Source organism: Anastrepha ludens, chromosome 3, assembly GCF_028408465.1.
Source record: "Anastrepha ludens isolate Willacy chromosome 3, idAnaLude1.1, whole genome shotgun sequence".
Taxonomy (NCBI): domain Eukaryota; kingdom Metazoa; phylum Arthropoda; class Insecta; order Diptera; family Tephritidae; genus Anastrepha; species Anastrepha ludens.
Genome location: NC_071499.1, coordinates 115587629 through 115609482, shown reverse-complemented (window position 1 = coordinate 115609482; position 21854 = coordinate 115587629). Strand labels below are relative to the sequence as shown.

Below are 21854 nucleotides of genomic sequence, written 5' to 3'. Positions count from 1 at the left end.
CCTTTTACTATGCGGTTAACCGAATATTCGAATACCATGTTAGTTGAATAAAATTATCCGATAGGCATTTATCGAATAGCTGCACGCTATCGACTAGTCGGTTAACCGCTAATTTTTTAATACTCTGTTGACCGTTAAGTTTTTGTTATTCGAATACTACGATTTTTTTTTAGTTAGTACAAGCATAAAACACAAGAGATGCTTCAATGCGTTTGATTTGTATTTCGGAAACTGCAGCAACAGTGACTGGAAGCTGTTATTCAGAAATACATATCTCTATATCATCGGTCGATTTATATTTCAAATTATCAAATAAACTTTATAAATTTTATCTAAAATATATATACTTAATTTCTCCATTTTAATCACCATATTTATTTAAATTTAGAATTTTGACTCAATTTGCAAATTTTAATTTGTGTGTATTTTTACCATGCGATCAGTTGTTTTTCTCACATGCAAATTCTTACAAGTAAAAATGTATGAAAGTTACTGATCGCCATTCACTTGGGAGTGGCCAGGACGATTCTTCTGCATATGGTTTAAGCAGCTCACAACTCCCGGGATTAACCCAAGTATCCTCTGGGTAGCTTTCAAACACCCGTTCGGGAGTGAGCTAAATTGAGAAGGCGAAACATTCCAGGATAGCTGGTTGTGCGCTGGGTTTGGGACCCGCCACTTAAAACCCCTTGCGACGTCTACTACAGCTGCCATGTAAAGGAGCAAAAATTCGGTGTCGGATTTGTTGCGGGAGAGAGACTTCGTCGCCAAGTACTGTCGTTCACTCCGGTGGACGAGCGTCTCGCAACAATCTGCATCAAAGCCCGTTCTTTTAACATCTCGCTAATTTGCGCCCACGCCCCGACGGAAGAGAAGGACGATGCGACCAAAGATTCCTTCTATGAGCGCTTGGAACGTTCCTATGAGCGCTGCCCTCGCCCCGACATAAAAATCGTGCTTGGCGACTTCAACGCCAGGGTGGGCAAGGAGGAAAATTCAGCCTGCATAACGAAATATCCGGTAACGGACAGAGGCTGATCGACTTCGCCGGAGCCCAAAACACGGTAGTTTGCAGCACCAGATTCCAAGCAACGTGGCTGTCTCCTGATCGGAAAACGCGAAACCAAATCGATCATGTCGTGATAGATGGAATACACGCTTCTAGTGTTTTAGATGAACGAACGATCCGAGGACCTAACATCGATTCGGATCATTACCTTGTTGCATCCAAACTACGCACTGCCTCTGTGCAGCGAAAAGCGTACATCTAACTACACAAAGAATGTTCGACATCGAAAAGCTGCAATCGGAACAGACAGCCAGAAGATTCGCCACTCGACTCTTACTCCTGCTGTCAGAGAGAACTCCCCAACAAACCGGCATGCACGAGCAATGGGGCAACATTTCTCGTTCTCTACGTACCGCCGCCGAAGAAGAAATCAGATTCCGGCTAGCCCGAAAAAACAGTTGGTACGACGAGGAATGTAATGCTGGTGCCGAAAGAAAAGATGCTGCCTATAGAGCCACGCTGTGATCGGGCGCAACGCAAGCCATGTGGGATCGCTACAGAGAGCTAAGAAAGGAAGAGAGACGTATTATCCGACAGAAGAAACGAGAGGCCGAAATATGTGAGTGCGAGGAGCTTGAGATGCTGGCCAATAGGATCAACGCCCGAAAATTCTACCAGAAAGTTCGGCGGCTTACAGACGGTTTCAAGACCGGGCGTTTTCCTGTAAGAACTGACATTCAGAGCATTTTTAAATTATGGAGGGAACACTTCTCGATTCTATTAAATAGTGACAGCTACGCATGTCACAGAGAATGTGTAGATCCCGATACCCCGACGGAATTGTCGTTCCGATACCCGATCATGACGAGGTGAGAATAGCGATAACGTGTCTAAAGAACTACAAAGCCGCGGGCGCCGACGGACTGCCGGCTGAGCTATTCAAACATGGCGGCGAGGAGCTGGTAAGGTGCATACAGAATTTAAGTTAAATTTAAATTTTAAATGCATGGAATTTAAGTGTGCTCTGCCCAATCCATAAAAAGGGCGATCTCTGTAATCTGTGCCAATTACCGCGGGATTAGTCTTCTAAATATCGCCTATAAGGTTCTAGCGAGCGTATTGTGTGAAAGGCTGAAGCCCACCGTCAACCAACTGATTGGGCCTTATCAGTGTGGCTTTAGACCTGGAAAGTCTACCATCGACCAAATATTCACAATACGCCAAATCTTGGAAAAGACCCATGAAAGGAGAATCGACACACACCATCTTTTCGTCGATTTCAAAGCTGCATTCGACAGTACGAAGAGGAGTTATCTGTATGCCGCGATGTCTGAATTTGGTATCCCCAAAAAACTAATACAGCTTTGCAAGATGACGTTGCTCAACACCAGCAACGCCGTCACAATTGGGAGGGACCTCTCCGAGCCGTTTGATACCAAACGAGGTTTCGGACAAGGTGACTCGCTGTCGTCTGACTTCTTTAATCTGATGTTGGAGAGCATCGTACGAGCCGGAGAACTTAATCGCTCAGGCACAATTTTTTATAAGAGCTTACAATTGTTGGCGTATGGCGATGATATCGACATCATCGGGCTTAACAACCGCGCTGTTAGTTCTGCCTTCTCCAAACTGAATAAAGAGGCAAAGCGAATGGGTCTGGTGGTGAACGTGGACAAAACGAAGTCATTCCTGTCATCAAACAAACAGTCGGCGCACTCGCGTATCGGCACCCACGTCACTGTTGACATTTTTGATTTCGAGGTTGTAAATAACTTCGTATACTTAGGAATCAGCATTAAGACCGATAACAAAGTCAGCCGTGAAATCCAACGTAGAATCTCTCTTGCCAACAAGTGCTACTTTGGACTAAGTAGGCAATTGAGTAGTAAAGTCCTCTCTCGACGAACAAAACAAACACTCTACAAGACTCTCATCATGCCCGTCTTAACGTATGGCGCAGAAGCGTGGACGATGAGAACATCCGATGAAACGACGCTTGGAGTGTTTGAGAGAGCGATTCTGCGTAAGATTTTTGGATCTTTGCACGTTGGCAACGGCGAATATCGCAGGCGATGGAACGATGAGCTGTATGAGCTTTACGACGACATAGACATAGGTTGGGTCATGTCGTCCGAATGGATACAAACGCTCCGGCCCTGAAAGTATTCGATGCGGTACCAGCTGGTGGTAGTAGGGGAAGAGGAAGGCCTCCTCTGCGCTGGAAAGATCAGGTGGAGAAGAACTTGGCTTCACTGGGTGTGTCCGATTGGCGCCGGTAAGCACGAGAAAGAAACGACTGGCGCGCTTTGTTAAACTCGGCCAAAATCGCGTAAGCGGTTATCGCGCGAATTAAGAAGAAGAAGGAGAATGTTCGGCTTCGTTGGCTGAGTCATGTCGTCCAAGTGGATACAAACGCTCCGGCTTTGAAAGTAAACGATGCGGTACCAGCTGGTGGTAACAGAGGAAGAGAAAGGTCTCCTATGCGTTGGAAAGATCAGTGAAAAGTGAAGAAGGGCTTGGCTTCACTTGGGGTCCAATTGGCGCCGGTTAGCACGAGAAAGAAACGACCGGCGCGCTTTGTTAAACTCGGCCAAAATTGCGTAAGCGGTTATCGCGCGAATTAAGAAGAAAAATGTATGCAGTAAAAATGTGCAACTTTCCCTCAAAATGAAATGCCATTTTGCTCTCTCACTTCCCCCTCTTTTAACAGTTTATTTTTTGGATACATGAACACCAAAACTTGACAGTTTGTAGCAATTGTTACAAATTATCTGCTTTATGAACAGACCTTTTATTTCAAACCCAGTTTCAATTCGCTCATGAGGTAAATAATGACAAAACATCCAGTTTTTCATGGCCACATTCCAAAAATAAGCGAGATAAATGAATGTATGAATACATTTAATCAATTAACTACAACTATTTACGTAATTCTGCACATAATATTTCTAAGCAAAATTTTTTGTTTTTTTCATACTTAAATACATTTTTTCCTACTTTTTACCCTTACGCTTCTTTTCGCGTTTGGATTTCGCATTTATTGACCGCTTATCCTTCTTTTGGCGTGGATCGACTACACGGTAACGTCCCTTTAACCCTGCTGGCCGTTTCGCTCGTTTTGCAGCTTGATGCTTCTTCGCTACCACATAAGTAATTTCTTTCTTTTTCTCTTGCGCTTTTTTGTAGATCTTTCTTAATTGTCTTGCTTTTTCTTGTGCTGTTGCATCTGTATCGTCCATTATTTTCTCAGCTTGTTTCTTTGCTTTAGCCAAACGTTTGAGTGCATGCTTTCTTTTTCGTGCCTTAGCTTCCATAACCTTCTTGATGGGACGTGCATTTAATTCTTGCACTTTCCGTTCATACTCTTCTGTGATTTCGTTTGGTACTGGCACTGGTTTTCTCATATGTAAGTCTTCATCCTGTACGAACCAATGCGGTAGGTTTTCATCATTGAATGCATAACGATTCCAAGCGCCATCGATGAGGTCCCGGCGAGTTTTTTTCCCTTTAATCATCATTGCGCCAAGAGCAAGCTCTTCCTCGGAAAGACGTACCTTTTTTGCTTTTGCCTCTAAAGTACAAATAACGGTGATAAAAGAGAAAAAAAAAATTTTAATATTACTTATTATATTAATTAACTCAATCGATCATTCACCTTTAGCCATATTGCCGGCAGTTTTTTTCGTGTTTCCTTCATCACTATCTTCATTTACTGTAGCTTCCGAGTCGCTGTCATCACTCGATTCCGAAGTCGACGCTTCCTTTGCATTGTCGTGTCTAGCACGTCGTTTTGCTTTCCTGCCTAGTGGTAACTGCACTGAATCACCTTGTTGCTGTGTCTCACCCAACACTGCGACACCTTTGTTCTTATATTCGTTTGCCAAGCGATCCAAATCGTAGTCCTCGTCGTCTTCAGTATCTATTTGTTGCAGGTTATCTTTTTGGAACCAAAGTTGCACTCGCTGTTGACGTTTTGTATCCTTATCTCTGAAGTCCCCTGATTTTATAAGCGGATGCTCGCTTCGTTTCTTTTTCTTTTGCGCTTCAGCTGTGTCATCCTCATCTTCGCTCAGGCCCAAACCGTCCCTTTCATAATCACTTTCGGAAGCTTCATCAGCAGAAACTTCTGGTTCATCGTCGTTTTCATAGTTGGCGTCGTCATCGAGCTGTTTATCATCTTTGCTGTATGCTTTATATTTTGGTAATTTTGGCAATTCTTCTGTTTCAGCCTCAACGTCAAAGTTCGGCACCACGTCCAACATTTCATCTAGTTCACGTTGTGATTTGATACTTTTCAAATCGAATATTTCTAATTCAGCCTCTTCGTGTGGTCCAGCGTCGCCTTTGATTACCATGTTCAAATTCATTTTCTCGTGCAATTTTTGCTTTGATTTGAGCTCCTTCTTACGCTTCCGTTTTAACTCACGTTGCTCTTCTACAGCAAGCTCCGATATTTGCTGCTGCAACTCTTCATCTTCCATATCCTCGATTTCATCTTGGGTAAGCGCTTTTTTCGACGTATCTTCTTCTATAACACTTGTCTCCTTTTCTGGTTTTTTAAATAAGTCTTCCTTTACTGCTTTCCACCATGTCAATAGTCCTTTAATATCCTTGCGACCCAGCACTTTAATATCTTTACAGCATTCGAGTATTTCCGGTGTTGTTTTCGGATGCTTTGCTATACGCTCATCGTCAATAATTATCGATCTAATACCTTGTAACGCACCCAAGCCGCTGCTTGCCTGCATGAATTCCACAGCAGACAAATCGTTACGTAGCGCTATATCAGCTTCGGTATAGCCTTCAGCCTTAACGCGTTTCTGCTTTTCGGGATGTAACAGAGAGTTCTTTTTATTGCCTTCCAAATCCAATTCCTCAAACACATATTTCGGATCTAACAGACGAGGGTCGATACGTGTAGGTGCCAAATAGCCTTGACAAACGATGAATATTTCGGCGGATTCTTTACGTGAAGCACTTGGTTTAGTGGCATGTACTTTTTTGAACAGCTGTTTCAACACCCACAACAGAGCATTGTAATCCTTTGAACGGAACACCTTTGTAACAAACCAGCCACCACCACGTAAAAAATGCGTACTTAGTTTTAAAGCGTTCAATGTCAAGCAGATTTGTTGATACGCATCAAACAACCAATTGCGACCCACATTTGGTGCACCGTCATTCAGTACAACATCAACTTTCCATGACTGCAATTCTTTGGTCAAGGATTGCTTGCACTTTTCCGTAGTAATGTCCTCAACAAGACTAATGCAACCAGGTATAGGGCGTATGGGAAATAAGTCCACACCTATCACAATGCTGGATACAGGCATATTCTGTTTGGCCACCTGCATCCAACCACCAGGCGCGGCGCACAAATCTATACATACTTGTGATTGCTGAAGGAAGCCGAATTTACGATTAAGCTGTATTAACTTGAAAGCAGCACGCGAACGAAAGCCTGTGGAGAACCAAAAAAATATGTAAGTAAAAAAATGCGTATGCAAATGCATGTCAAGAGTCCTCTTCACCTGTCTCCTTCGCGAGCTGGTAGAATTTATCTTTACGCGCTTTTCCAACTTTAGTTTTTTTGCCCATATTGCTGACTGGGTATTAAATAAACACTTGGCCAAATTTATGTCCAATGCAGAAAAGGATAATTACTAAATTCGACAAAAACACAAACCAAATAAAAACGAGGTATGCACGTGTTGTGTAGTCTTTACCGCAATGATTAGGGCTGCCAACTTCTTATAATGCATTTAAAGGACTGCACACATTATGTCAACTTCACGAAATAAACCGAAGCAAAATTCTAAAAAACGATCTGGAAGGAAAGATAATAGAATATATACGTATATAAATTTAGAAAAATTTATTTTATAGCAAGAAAATGTATGTGTACAGTAATTTATGTATATGTTGAGATGTTGGCAGCTCTCCACTCAACAGCTGACTCAGGCACGAGTGCTGCTGCTTCTTGCCAAAGAATGGGAATATTAATCTGAACCAAGGTGGAATTAATAAGGTGACAGCATTCTCCCAGCTGAATTTTTCGCCGTAGGTATGGCTTACGTCAAAATGTTATGCTTTGTTTGTATGTATTGGTATGTTTACATTCGTATGTTTACATTTGCTTGCTGATTTTGACATGATGCTTGCACCAAACGCAACAACAAATACATGTAGGGTTTTACTTATATGTGTTTGCTGTCACCTGTAATAAATTCGCCTTGATCTGAACTAAAAACAGGGTAACAACTATGGGATTCGCAACATTGTCAGCACAGCTGTCGGTTCCGTTATTGCGGTTATAGGTTGCTCATTCGCCTTGTTGGCGGTTGGAATATTATTAGTTTTTTGGGTCGGTATACTTATTAATGTTTAAGGTTTTAGCAAAAAATTCAACAATAAATCAGGTATAAATGTAAAATAAGTGGAAAATCTGCAATGAATTCTTTAAATTTACGTGTGTCAACGGTGAAAACTTCAGAGAATATTAAGAAAAATGCGGAGCTGCGCGCAGCGCTGGTCACGTTGCCCAAACACTACGAAAGCTGTGAGTTTCAAGCATGAACTAAATAAATTGTATCTACATGCTTATGATGATGAATATTACTTAATATTTGTTTAAAAAACAGCCGAGGAAAGCTACTGTCTGGAATTAAAGTACGCCAAATCTATACCGGAGCAGGTGGCGGCGGTGAAAAACGTAAGTGTTGGTGAGCGGTGGGTGCAATAATAGTTGTGGCTGCCGCTACATATATATCTGCTATAAAAAATGTGTTTTAGTAATTTTTACTTTGTTAGACATTCAAAAACCTTAGTCATGATATGCAAGCGCTACAATTTCTGGCAGACTTATGCTTCCATTGCCCGCTTAAGCATCCAGTGCGTAATCAGATTGTAAAGTAAGTACCGAGGTGCAAGCCTTGCGTGACTTATGTATGTATGCACGTCCATACTAAACATTGCATTAGAAAATGCTGATCTCAGCAAAGTATGAATGTGCGCCTAAAATCAATATTTTCTCCTTTCCAACAGGCTTTTAATTACAGCTGCGCAAGTGGGAACAGGTGACACAGATGAATCATCTATTAAAAACGCTTTGTCGCAAACATTGCAGCGATTGGTAGAGGAAACTAGAGCAGAGACCGAGAGTAGCGTATGGAACTTTACCGTTACTTCGATGAATGGATGCTTTGAAAATTTCGAATGTGGTCGAAAGGCATTTCAACAAAGCATAGACGAGATATTTCCTTTTCTCTGCGCAGCCGTACAGAAGTATCTCACCGAATTGGGGTATGCATAAAAACCTACTAAGAAAAAATAATAAAATTATTTTAATTATAATTTTCTTTCCCATCTGTTTTAGCGTGCTCAGTTCGCCTTCCGTACTCAATGAATACTATCTCTATGTGCACAACGCTGTACGTCTACTTCTGTGTTGCATACAAGAACATGGTACTAAACTCAGGGATGCACACACTGACACGCTTAAACAGTTAAGTGCACTGTGCAACCAAATCGTACTAGACGACGAAATGCCAATGGATCCGCGCACTAATTGTGGTATTCTTTTGGCTCACAATGCCAAATTGAATGCCAATTACGAGGCCTTCATACAAAAAGTTAAGCTAACCAAAAACCCTAACGAGATTACACTTTGTGTGGGCATCGTAAACACTTTTGATCAACATGACTTTCACGAAATATCTGCTGACATACGTGACATTTGTAGCAAGATAGACGAAATCGCCAATGCTAATGCGACGGTGTCACACATATTACTTTGCGCTACGCGTGCACTTTATCAGATCTCAAAAATTTTGTTAAATTTTGAGTTAAAGGCTCAAGCCCCGTCCACAGATGATGCCAAGCTGATACTGCGAAAGCTTTTAATATTCACATTTGGTTATTTGGAACATCATATGGATAGTGTGCGGCATTTGTGTCGCGATATGCTGCGCAATACAGTCGCAGCTGCAAAGAAAATTAAATTTGATTTCCTCATACAAAAAATCTATGATGCCTGTAATTCTGAGCGCCTATCGCTTTCAATGAAATGTGCGGTATTGAAGCAGGCTACAGCCATTGTGGGGGCGGATGCCATAATACATAATTGTCCTGAGCTGTTTGAAACGGTATTCGCCGAACAGCTTGGACGAGATTTCATGGTGAATAATTTGTACGAGAGTAAGTAGAAATAAAGAATTATAGAACCATAAAATTTCGCACATAACAAATTATATATGTATGTATTTTTAAAGCGCTTATGTATGCCAGCTATAAGGAGTTGAACTACGATATGTGGGTTGGTCTTTGGGTTGAATACCTGCTTGCAGTTGCTATCTTCAACGATGCTCGTTTGGGTGATACCGAAATGTTAATTGTAAAAGCAGTTAATTGTGAACCCAAAATTGTGCAACATATCATTAAGCATAACGACCCCCGAATACCGATCAGCACAAAATTATCGGCGCTAACGGCAGTACGCAAAGCAGGAATTAAAGTTGAGGATTTTAATGAAATTATGAAGCAATTCGAACTTAATCTCATACAGAGTATACTTTCAATTTTCGACGAAACACGTATCATGGCATTGCGGCTCTTGGTGGAAACAAATAAGACCACTGAGCCATTGACGATAGTGGAATGTGAAAACTTGCTTAACTTCTTGGAATACAATTCGAATTGTCAAAGTCCAGCAACGCGCCAAAAGATGTTGGCATTGTTTACCAAAGCTTTACTACGCTGTGAATTGAATTTATTCAAAACGATGAAGGATTATAAACCGGCCAAAGCAATTGGCGCTAAGCGAAAAGGCGGTGGTATTGGTGATGATGCGCCGATGCACCTGAAGTTTTTGCGAGATATTATTAAAAAATTTGTGGCAAATCTGTTTCAGGTGAGTAGCAATTCTTTTAGCGGCTAACAAGGAGCATTATTGTCATTGTTGTTGTTGTAGCAACATAAGCATTCCTCATACAAATACGGAGAATGCTGCTGAAATGACAGTCCTTGACCGGATATAAAGTAGAGTCGTTCCGATTACGTAGAACCGACTGTCGAGGGAACGAGCAAGGCGCAGTCATTAAAGGTGGTGACACTAGACCAACAATAATGTTTTGAACGTTTGATTGTTACGTCAAAGTAGAAAACAAAGAATGAATTCGCCTTGTTTCATTCTGTAGTGACTGCCACATGGGGACGGCGGAAGAAAAAAAAAACAAATCAGTTGATCTACCGATACCTCCTTTAATAGATTCGCTTTGGATGCTATAGAAAATTCCGATTGTTTTTGTTTACTAGTCAATATAATGTTGCGTTTTTTGTTACCAAGTCGACATTTGATGGTTAATATCAATTATTGGGCCTCTTCTTTTTGTCAAGAGTTAGCAAGTGGCGAATAGATGAAGCAACTGGTATAAATAAGCATATCTTGGCAGGACTGGAATAGATCTGCCCAAAATTACATTTGTTTGTAAAATAGTGAGTTTTACCAGTTTTTTGACGTATAGCCATACTCGCTTGTGGCGTATGTTACTCGATAACTTTGTTGTTGCTTTCATAGGAAAAATTTTCGTTAAATTAATCGAGCATAGCGAATAGAAGCCTATTATTTGAACGATGTTTGTTTTTTGGCACGGGCTTTTTGTATTTTTGAGGAGAATTGCAATTCATATTTTTCAATAACGTATTTATAAAAATCTAACATTTTTATGTATCCTCAGTTTGTATGTATAAATGCTCTCTCTTTTAGGGCGCTAACTTCAGCCGCCGCTCAATATGTCTACAGCTGTTGCAGCAGAGTGTACAGATCTCAAGTAATTGTGGCATCCCATTTGATGACATACTACCAAAAGATACCGTTAAAGTGTTAGCTGAAATGCTTTCAGACTCATACGAAGCCAATAAAGAACTAGCAGTGAATATTTTGAAAGTCATCGAGCAACGTTTGAATTCCAATCTCATACAGGAGCATAAATTAAATATCAACTTATCACATATCTGCACTCTTTTGACCTCGGTCCGTCCAATCGATTCAGTAACCGGCTCATATCAATTGGAGTTTTATTGCGAACGTTATGAACATATCGGTAGCTTTGGCAAATACGAACCAACCAACTACAATGCCATCTACTATGCGGCGCTACGCTGGTTGTTGCAGGAACTGAAAGCTGGACTTAAATTGGCAAAAGAAAGCCTGCTTCAGGCGGCTAAATTCAATCCATTATACGGCATTTTATTTGCAATAAGACATTTGTTAAAGACATTAGATTTTAAATTACTGGCAAAAGAGATTCCCTGGCGCATTGTTATTGCTGAGTTGATTGTAGTATGCAAGGAGCTGACAACGATTGTTTCGCCAGTAGTGAATAGCTCATCACCTGAAGGACATTTGCCGAATGATTTCAGTAAATTGCCCGCCGAGTATGGCGAGGAACCGACGACTAACGAGAAAGATAACACCGGCGCCAGCTGCAAAATACTTTCTTCGAAACTAGCGAAATCAGATTTGTCGAATGTTAAGACTACACCACAAATGGTGTTACTATGCGCTTGGCGTACCGTTAAGGAAGTCTCTTTGTTACTCGGTGATATCGTATCGCGTTCACCGTTACAGTTTAGTAAGCTGACCGAACAGTTTCTCATCACCAAAGAACAGCTACTCGAAATTGCAGAACATTTTAAGCAGCTGCTAGCCGAAACAAAGCACCGTGGTGCCTTCGAACAAGCCTATGTGGGCTTCTCAAAACTTTGTTGCCGCCTTTGGCGCTTAGAGGTGGTCGATTTGAATTCCCTTCCCATGCAATGGTTGCGTGATCTGCTCACAATCATATCGAAAGATGAACAACTAAATGAAAAAATTTGCGCCACACGTCGCAGTGCTGGTGTGCCATTTATGGTGCAGGCTCTTATCACGTCCGAATTACAAGTTGGCTCGACAAAGTCGCTCTACTATTGCATGGTACATCTGCTGCAGTTGTGTGCCTCACGTGAACGCAGCGCCGAGTCACGTACGCATGCCATGAACATATTGCGCGCGCTCTTCCGTTGTACGGATCTGAACGAAGCTGTGGTGGAGTATGTATGCGATGGCGTCATGTGTGCCATACGCGGTTACGAGGCAGAAACATGGTCGGAAAAAAATTCTGCCACTTTGCTCTTTTCGGCGCTCATCACTCGAATTTTCGGTGTGCAACGCACGCGTGATTCGGAGAATTTGAATGTGCGCAACAAAATGACCGGACGTGTTTTCTTTATGCGCTATCCCAAACTTTATGATTTCTTCCTTGCGCAGCTTCGCGAAGCTAGCGACTTGGTGCAAAAACAACAGAAGGCTCATAAATTGCATTCACTGTTGCTCATATTTAGCCGGCTGTATCCGTCAGCGCTGGAGGGTACCGAATCGAGTTTAAAGGTAGGCTTGAAAGTGTCTTGGAATTAATGAAATAAATACTTAATAATATTTAAATTAAATTTGTTGGTATTTTCTTCCAGTTAACCGAGTTTATTCCGTATATTTCGAGTTGTGCCAGTTGTCCTGAAATGCAAACGCGTTACCTAGCGGCCAAAGCAGTGGTAGCGCTTATCTCCATAGATGCAATACCGGCCACAATATTGAGGATGTCTGCTGAAGTTTTGGTGCGTATTAATAAAAGTGCATAAAAAATACGCTACAAGAAATGTGGCATTTTTTACATTTTTCCTATTTCGCGAATTTTTTTTTTTTAAACTTCTAGGTTAGAAACGATTTTGAACACGAATAAATAGCTTCAAACTAGGCATTTGTTATGTTCAGTCAAAGTGTTGCATTGCACTGTTCATTGATTAGTGAACTTGTATATGGGGCTAACACAATTTTATCATAGTTCTTACCCATAATTTCTTTCTTTTTTATTCGCAGATAGCGGCCGATAGTCCTAACACTCTGAATTTGAACATTTTACATGGGCAACTAATACAGGTAATTGGAATAATAATATAAAGAAGTTGCTGTTGTAACAGCATAAACACTCCCCATACATGTTTGTGGAATGCTGCTGAATCAAGAGTTCTTGGTGTAGGGCTCTCTGCGCTCGGCAGGCAATGGCAAACCTCCGAGTGTATTTTTGTCATGAAAAAATATCTGCCGTTCGGAGACGGCTTGAAACTGTAGGTCCCTCCAGTTTTGGAACAAAATCAAGACGTAGGCCACAAATAGGAGGAGGAGCTCGGCCAAACCACTGATCCCAGACGAGAGATAAATTGCTCACCGAAACAACGACGCAGTAAATCCATTGTGTCACGGGCTGTATAGCATTTAGCGGCGTCTTGTTGGAACCAAATGTTGTGGATATCACAGGCTTCAATTTCCGGCATCAAAAAATCGTTTATCATGGCGCGATATCGTTTGCCATTCACTGTTACATTGGGGCCGTCCTCGTCTTTGAAGAAAAATGGGCCGATGATTCCTCCATCTCATAGGCCGCACCAAACCGTTGTTTTCAATGGCTGCAATGGCAGTTCTTGCATGGTATCCGGTTGCTCTTCAGCCCAAATACGGCAATTTTGCTTTTTGACGTAGGCCTTAAGCCAAAAATGGTCCTCATCGCATATTTGGCAAGTTCTTCAAGAGCCTAACGACTGACGCTTTGGTAGATCGGCCAGCTTCATATCTTGGACTGGCTGTATTTTATACACTTTCGAACCAATATCTTTGCGTAAAATCGTCCAATTAGTGCCCAAAGATAGGCCAAGTTGTTGAAATTGACGCCGAATCGATTCTTCTGGGTCTTCGGCAAAACTCTTATATACAGCCGCAATATCCTCTTCATTGTGGTCTAATCAGTCGAGTATCCTGCAATAATGTAAAATTATTCTCAATTTTGCCGATGGTTTGCCGAATAGTGCGTCCTGTAGGACGGTCACGTACACCATAAGTTGGTCTGAGTGCGCGTTGAGCACAGCGCGTCGATTTTCGTAATACCTACAATCGTACGATTTGTAAACGTTGTTGAAGCGTAAATTTTTCCACGGTGAAAAGAAAGAGATGAATGAATACTGGAAAAAATTATGTAGTTAGTTTAGCAGTTGTTGTTGTTGTTTTAACAGTACTCACACATGACGTGTCAAAAAATCCCCTTGGAAAAATAACCCCAATCTGATCACCTTTTTTTTTTGTTTTTTTAATGACGGGATGAAAATCCACAAGCCGTTCTTTATAAAACTTTTTCTTTATAAAACTGTACTCGTCTATTCAGTTATTCGATTTAGATGTTTAGATTTTAGATGTTCCCTCTACTCATCCAGATCCAGTTCCTTCATTATAGTTAGCCAGTTCCCCTTAAACTAAGCTAGAGCTGCGTTGGACGTATGTGCCGCTCTTCTGGCTGTACATGGCCGAAATGTCGCAACGTTTTCCGCGCTATAGCGCTGCATTCAAAGAGAAGGTGCATTGGAGTCTCCTGGGATTGCTCACAGAAACGTTATAACGGCAGCTACTTCCTATTTGAGTTTATATAGTCCGATGGAATATTACTTATCTGTACCGTTACTACTGTAGCTCCGTATTTTTATTTCTAGTGTTATATTTTGAACTGAGTTTAATTATTAAGTTTTTATTTTATTTTATTTTATTTTTTTAACTAAAAGACTATGCGACCTTATCGAGAAGTCATTTTGCACCTGAAAAAAGTAGGAGTTTAACTTAACTTGAAAAGCGGAAATTAACTCATTTTAATTAATGAAGAAAACTCCCTGTTACTCAAAAAAAAAGTCTCATTCCTCAACCCCAAAACCTTATCCTTTCCATCCTTACTCCCGCACAATAGTCAGCGCATTATTTGCATTGTGACTGCTAAAACAAGCAAAAACAAAGAAAAAGACACAGTTACATATTGCATCAGTGACGCCAGCATGAGGAAGCGGGCAACCGCGGTAATAGCGCTGACACGCTCAACCATCTGTGTGATCCTTCTGCCAGAAAAATGTGAAACGCAGATGGCGCTCAAAGCAGTAAGAAGGCGTTGTTCCTAAGCAACGACAGGTGGGCATTCCCACTACTTAGGACTGGTAGCGGCAGGCTAATCACCTACCCTGTCAGAAACGAAAATAGATTAACGAAACCAACGCAAGACTAAGTGTTGTCGAGGCCCCATGCTACCGAGAGGAGTGAACAATTAAAAAAAAAAAAGAATACAAATAACCTATTTTCTTCCTCTATTCAGATTTACATGTTACTAAAAGCGCACAATCTACCTGATGCTGAGCTAGTCGGCGATATTGTACACACATTGATTTCTTTTCAAGGAAAAACCCAAATAAAAAATGCCATCATACTAAAATTAATTATGGATATTTTCTTAGAGATTTTACAAAAGTAAGTCAATCATGTTAAATATATTGAATTAACTTTTTTAATTGTTTTCTATCAATGCCTTGCAGCCACTCGAACCTCAACTACTCACAGGAAACTATAGCAGGTTTGCTCTACTACACCTCCCACTTGGAGTTACAAATTCCCGAACTGAGTTCTTACTATCCGGTGCTGCACAAATCTTTCTATATTTACAATTTACACACGCTACGCTTAACACTTCCATACGGCGCAATCTCCAACTATTTGCTTTGCCTACCACTTACACATGCCTCAATGCCACTGGAACAGGCGGAAGTGTGCCTTAATATTATATTGTTGCTGTTAAAGGTTGGCGAATTGGATGTGGCTGAGTTTGAAATATCGAATGAAGAGCAGTGGTTTGTACAGACTTTAGCACCTGAAATACGCGAAAAGTTGGCCATAGAGTTGCGTCGGAGTAAAGTTTTACATGGTATATTAAAAGAAGTGCTCAAAAAGGATGTCTTCTATCCGGAGTGTGTGATGAAAGCGTATGCAATACTGAGTTCAATGGATCATTTTGATTTTACGCTAAATCAATTGCTGAACGAGTCTAAAAAGCATCCGGCTGATGTTAAATCGCCGCTGACGATGTGCGTAGAACGTGCGGTGCTTAATCAAGGTGGCGTAGATTCAAAGATTTCCCAATCATGTCTGGAGTATTTGTTGGAAATAGCGCAAGCATCGAATCCCGATTGTTTGAGGTGAGCAAAGAAAAACAAAAAAAAAAAATGAAAAATCGCAAATAACGCATTTATACAAGGTTTTTCAATAAGTAGTGCTATGCGATAAGAGATTGCATTGCTACTAGCCAACATTTTTTTTTTTTTGTTATTTAATTTTTTGTTTTGTATTTTGCCAATGATTTATTTGACAATCAAACGTACAAAACACTGTTGTTGGTCTAGTGCCACCACCTTTAATGAATGCGCCTTAATTGGTGCACTCTTCACATGAACGCATGTGAAATTTCATTTCAATCTGTCAATTCACTCTTTGTTTACAAGCCATTTAGTAGCGACGTATGTTGGCCGCCGTAGCCGAATGTGCTAGCATTGGGAAATGCGTAGGTTCGAATTTCCGTACATCAAACGCCAAAAATGATAGAAAAAGTAATAGCGGTCGCCCCTCGGCAGGCAATGGCAAACCTCCGAGTGTATTTTCAAATCAAAAAGCTCTTCATAAAAGTTATTTGCCGTTCGGAGTCGACGTAAAACTGTAGGCCCTTTTATTTGTGGAACAAATTCAAGACGCACTCCACAAATAGGAGGAGGAGAAAGAGTGTAAGCGCCAATCATTTATTTATTTTTTATCTTGAAAGTGTATAAGGACTTTTTGCCATCAATTAAATTAATAAATAATTGGTACGTACACTTCTATTAGGTGTTTGGCTGAAATCCTCCTCCTATTTGTGGCGTGCGTCTTCATGTTTTTTCACAAAAAGGTAGGGGAAGTACGTACATCCATGCCATCACTTAGTACAGTAGAAGGATGGGTTGCTGAATTCAAACGTGGTCGTACAAACCCTGAAGTCGATCCACGTCAAGGATGTCCAAAAACAACAAGAGCACCAGAAATCGTAGAAAAATACACGATATCGTATTGGAAGGAGATTGATTGAAGGAGATTTAGTAGAAGCCCTAGGCATCTCACTGGGCAGTGTAAGCAATATTTTTACTGAAGTATTGGGTTTCAGAAAGCTGTGTGCACAACCGGTGCCGCAGTCGCTAACAATGGATCGAAAATAAATTGGAATGTGATTTTCTCGGTAACATTTAGAGTGTTAAAGTGGATTTTGTGCATTGATTCATTACTATGGATGAGACTTGGCCCTTTCATCATGATCCTAAATCAAAACAAGAGGCTAAAGAGTGTTGTGAACCTGGTTCCTTGGCGCCGAAGCGAGTTCGTATGCAGAAATCGGCCAAGAAGGTGTCAGCATCAGTTGTTTGGAATGCGAAAGGAATTTTGTGTGTGGATTATATGCAAACTGGTAAAACAATAAATTCTGAATATTATTATAGCCTTTTAGACCAGCTGAAGGAAAAAAATTCGTGCAAAAAAATATACTCAGCTTGCAAAAGAAAAAAATTATTTTCCATCAGGACAATGCACCGTGTCACAAGAGCATTTTGACAATAGCTAAAATCTATGAATCAAAATTCGAATTATTGGAGCATTCACCGTATTCACCAGATTTGGACGCTAGCGACTTCCATATGTTTCCAGCCCTAAAAAAAATGCGTGTGTGGAAAGCGGTTTTCATCAAATGATGAGGTCATAACAGCTGTGCAAACGTATTTTGCAGCCCTTCCAGATTCTCACTTTAGCAATTGAATTCATAAATTGGAATCTCGTTGGAACAAGTGCATTGATGTTCAGGGAGACTATACTGAATAATAAAGTGTACTTTCAACCATAAAATTCTGTTTTTCCAATCGAACCGCATAACTTATTGAACAGCCTAGTATACGACAATTCGTTTTGACTAGTTTAGGAATGAAGAGTTAGCGATTTAGCTCATAGGAGCATTTAAAGTTGCCAAATTTTTAAGCACCTAAGCACCTAAAAAAATGCTCTTTTCCATTTCCAGATTGAAGGCCGCAAAAATTTTATCGCACATAGCTGTACATTTTTATAAAGCTTTGGAGAAGAAGAGATTATCCTTTCTACGCTTATATATTGGCCTTACATTGGCGCTACTGATGGATGATGACAGCGAGATACGTGATTTTACAGCCAAAGTCGTCTTAACGAACTTACCCGAGAGTATTGGATTAAGTATGTATAGGATGCATATTAATTAATTAGAAAAAAAATTATAATAATAATCTATTTTTCTTTTCGCCTTCATCATCGTTGTCTCCTCTTAGCAAACGTTATCGCGACCATGGCGCAGCGACTCTTTCTGCAATCCACAGCGGATAAACTTGAAGCGATGCGTGCCGATGATAATTACATTTTAGACATTTTCAAACTCATCAACGAAACGCTAAACTTGGGTATTAGCACAGATGACGATAGCAATAGTTCGGCGAATAGCAGCAACAGTGGCTCTTCGACGGCAGGTGATTTAGAAGTTTTCGAGAAACATGAAGCGAATGTCTACGCCGAACCACAAAAGGCGATAATCGATGCGGCTGCCATATTCAAAGGCACATTTAAATCACGTCCAAAAATACTGAGTTACATAGAGAAGACAAAGCAACTTTAATTAAGCTTGGTTTTTGTTTTTTTTTTTTTGTTTTTTGACATACCAACAAAAATTAATTCATGTCTAGACTATATACAGAGTTCAAACAAGTGATAGCGTTTATGACGTTAATTTAGCTAGATACGTAGTTAGTTCTAATGCTAAACAGCAGCAAAGAGTGCTAGTTTTTATACACGCATATTATTAACGAAAATGTATTTTTTTTTAAGTATTTTTAGACTGCCTCTAGTAGTAGTGAAGTGTGTAAAATGTACGCCTTGAAACAACTAACTTGACATCGTTTTCATGTGCGTTGAATTATTATTTATTATTTGTAATTTATTGGCGCTTATTTTGTAAATAGTAAATAGAAAGTAGGATTTATAGTTTAAGCTTCGCGGCTATATTGAATCGAAGAATTTTGCATATTTTTTTAGCTTAGTAGAACGCTCATTATTTACGAATATTTATCTAGTTATTAAGCGTTGCTTGCTAGATGCTAATCCTAAAAATATGCCAGATTTGTGGTGTGAAATTGTTTGATGTCTGCACCACAATACGGCTACGTCTTAAAATGCATTCATAATTGCGCGCGACCCATACCCATCTAAAATGTTTTATATTTTTTATTTATAAGATGTCTGGCAGCACTTCTGCTTCTTGAAATAACCAAAATAGGAGAATTCTTGGTAAATTTTACAAATTTTGAAATCAAATAACTTAAAAACTATAACCCCGCTACCGGTCAGGTTTTCACTTTTAGAAAGTAGAATACCCCCTTATAACCCTTTTTTTTAAATTGATGGGCAACCAGATGGAGTTTTTCCCCATATCTTATAATTGCATTTGAGTTGATGTTTTTGGTTGTCCTTATGCGTACATTTCAACGGTGATAATGAAAATCGCATGTGAGCGCGATGACGGCTCATTCATGGCAGTAGCCACAACAGCGGTGCCTGATGAGCCACGCATAAGACAGTTTGTTGTTTCGCCAAGCGTAATGCCTTTACGGTTCTTGTTGTTGTTGTTGTAGCAGCATAAACATTCCCCATATTTACATACGGGGAATGCTGCTGGAGTGACAGTCCTTAGCCGGATATAAATCCGGGTCGTTTCGGTAACGTAGAACTGACTGTTGTGGAATCGTATTACTATTTTCGCGCATTTCTACTCCATAAAAGAACATTTCGCTACGAAGTCATATTCACTTCTAACGTTTTAATGCGTTCAAAGATATCGCACATTATTCGTGGTGACACCTGCATTGGTGCATGAACCAACTCTCCGTCAAAAGCTGTACCCATAGTGTGAGTCTTGCCCATACTCTTAATCACATTTGATTTGTGCGTATTCAATAAAGTAAGCTACGACTAGGCGAGACTCAATCGCTGCATGAAAGGCTTTTTTTTAGAATATACCAGTTACCGGTTCAAGCACTGTTTCGAGAATCGAAAAAAGCTTTGGTTTAAGTCTACTTTGTCGCAGAGAAAGGCGAAAAGTATATTTTAAAAGAATGAAATGAAGATTGTAAAATTGATAAACAAAGTCAATTTTCAATTTGAGCGCAGATCGCAGTATGTATTGTAGTATATGTAAGATTTTTCGAGACACCCGTATGGAATAAAAATTACTTAACAATTCAAATTTGCTTTCGAATGTTGCTCGCAGATAAGGATAAAAGTAGCTAAAGAAGAAAATAAACGGTGCATGTAATATGATCCATTTTTTTGTTTGTTCCAAAATCTGAAAAATTAAATGAAACCAAATCTTCCTTATGTCTTGTGGTAAGCTATAAAATCAAATAGCAATAACATTGCTGTCTTTTCAATATTAAATATTGTATTTCTCTGTTTTATTTCACTTTATACATAAAAAAAAATCAGAACTAATTGAAAAATGTAAACTTTAGTGTCTCAAAAAAAATTTTGAATTATAGATTAAATAGCAAAATAAGATTCCTTCCTTTTAAAGCGCGCAATTACTTTTACTTTAACAATTTATAATTTCCCACATCCCCCCACCCCCACATTAATATATATTTTTTCTATAAATGTATACTGCCTCTAGCTACATAATCAAATACTCTTGAGCTTCTATGAAAATGAAGAAAAAACAACTTCCTGAATTTAATTGTATAAGACGAAAATAAAGATATTTACCAAATGTGCATTGGAAACAGTTTTTGTTTTCATTAAATAGCCGCGACATACTTTGCAAAGGTTTTGAGCCGGTTTACCGAATAAAAAAAAAATTGTATGTATGTATGTTCTAAACATGTTTCCCAACAAGGTGCAGGATGTGCACGATATTTGAGGAGTTACAACTTCCCACACCCATTATTTTTCTTTTTGCTCTTTTCCAGATAAGACATGAAGCACTGCAACTTAACTCAAGAAATTAAAAGACATGCCGTTATCGTCGCTATATGTGTAAATTACGCCGCTTTAGAAATCTCTAATTTTCTTAAGTGCGCCCGTTCTTTCGTTCATAAGGCTGGCCGTCAATTGGTAGCATCAGGCGGCGATGCCGAATCTGTTGTGAAACTGAAGAAATTGACGAGTTGTGACACTGATCGATTTGCAGAATTTCTTCGACGCTTCAATATCAACGAGAGTCCTTGGGAGAGAGCTCAATGTTTCTGTCGAGTTGTGCATGAAAATTTCCGGTATAAATCTTACGTTATGCGCAGAAGAAAATTTAAGTCGGAGCAAACACAAGAAAAGCGAGTTATCCGATCAAAACGCCTTTTAAACAAAACTTCTTAAACACTATGAATCCCCTGAGATATAATGGTTTTTTTTCTGCAGAACAATATTTTGATCAAGATCAAAGCGAATGGGTCTGGTGGTGAACGAGGACAAAACGAAGTACCCCCTGTCATCAAACGAACAGTCGGCGCACTCGCGTATCGGCACCCACGTCACTGTTGACATTTATGATTTCGAGGTTGTAACAGACTTTGGCGCAGATATTACCAGAATGACGGATGGCTATGTGCCAATCATACAGAGGTTTCTGTTATGCACACGAAGTCTCCAGGTACTGTTTTGGTTTTAGGTGTTGTGAGCAACAAATGACAGGTCATCCCACCACACTTTACTTTACTCATAGATTTCGAGCGAGCTCTGCTGCATATATCGAGGCTCTAGAGGTGGTAGTGAAATCCTGAATTGATAGTGTACGCAAAGACAGCCCATAAATCTTTCAGTGAGAAGGCGACACAAGTTAGGATTTCCATGACCACATAGCACCGTACTTATGGGCACCTA

At 40.1% G+C, this 21854-nt stretch overlaps 2 protein-coding genes across 3 annotated transcripts; one reads left to right on the top strand and one right to left on the bottom strand.

Annotated features, from left to right (window-relative positions):
* Positions 1–3749: 3749 nt before the first annotated feature.
* Positions 3750–6806, bottom strand: LOC128858849 (pre-rRNA 2'-O-ribose RNA methyltransferase FTSJ3). Its single transcript, XM_054095379.1, has 3 exons — positions 6541–6806; positions 4665–6470; positions 3750–4580 (listed from the first exon to the last, which is right to left on the bottom strand). Exons 1-3 carry the CDS (start codon positions 6605–6607, stop codon positions 4003–4005), a joined length of 2451 nt encoding a protein of 816 aa, XP_053951354.1. The 5' UTR covers positions 6608–6806; the 3' UTR covers positions 3750–4002.
* Positions 6807–7293: 487 nt separating this feature from the next.
* Positions 7294–20761, top strand: LOC128858847 (thyroid adenoma-associated protein homolog). 2 transcript variants are annotated; one of them, XM_054095377.1, is made up of 13 exons: positions 7294–7568; positions 7651–7721; positions 7820–7920; positions 8054–8311; positions 8385–9205; positions 9280–9917; positions 10773–12434; positions 12515–12658; positions 12921–12980; positions 15223–15374; positions 15440–16096; positions 17986–18173; positions 18266–20761. In XM_054095377.1, the coding sequence occupies exons 1-13, from the start codon at positions 7460–7462 to the stop codon at positions 18604–18606; spliced, it is 5202 nt and encodes a 1733-aa protein (XP_053951352.1). In that variant the 5' UTR covers positions 7294–7459; the 3' UTR covers positions 18607–20761. The 2 variants fall into 2 exon arrangements, with proteins under 2 accessions (XP_053951352.1, XP_053951353.1); XM_054095378.1 differs by lacking the exon at positions 7294–7568 and having other exon boundaries at positions 7802–7920.
* The last annotated feature ends 1093 nt before the right edge of the window (positions 20762–21854 follow it).

Bases quoted from the DNA above. Each gene is read 5' to 3' on its own strand.
- LOC128858849 (XM_054095379.1), bottom strand. From the start codon at position 6,607: ATGGGCAAAAAAACTAAAGTTGGAAAAGCGCGTAAAGATAAATTCTAC. The intron at 6,471-6,540 runs GTGAAGAGGACT...GGTTCTCCACAG, and splicing joins CCAGCTCGCGAAGGAGACAG to GCTTTCGTTCGCGTGCTGCT. The intron at 4,581-4,664 runs GTGAATGATCGA...TTTGTACTTTAG, and splicing joins TGCCGGCAATATGGCTAAAG to AGGCAAAAGCAAAAAAGGTA.
- LOC128858847 (XM_054095377.1), top strand. From the start codon at position 7,460: ATGAATTCTTTAAATTTACGTGTGTCAACGGTGAAAACTTCAGAGAAT. The intron at 8,312-8,384 runs GTATGCATAAAA...CATCTGTTTTAG, and splicing joins AAGTATCTCACCGAATTGGG to CGTGCTCAGTTCGCCTTCCG. The intron at 12,659-12,920 runs GTGCGTATTAAT...TTTTATTCGCAG, and splicing joins GGATGTCTGCTGAAGTTTTG to ATAGCGGCCGATAGTCCTAA.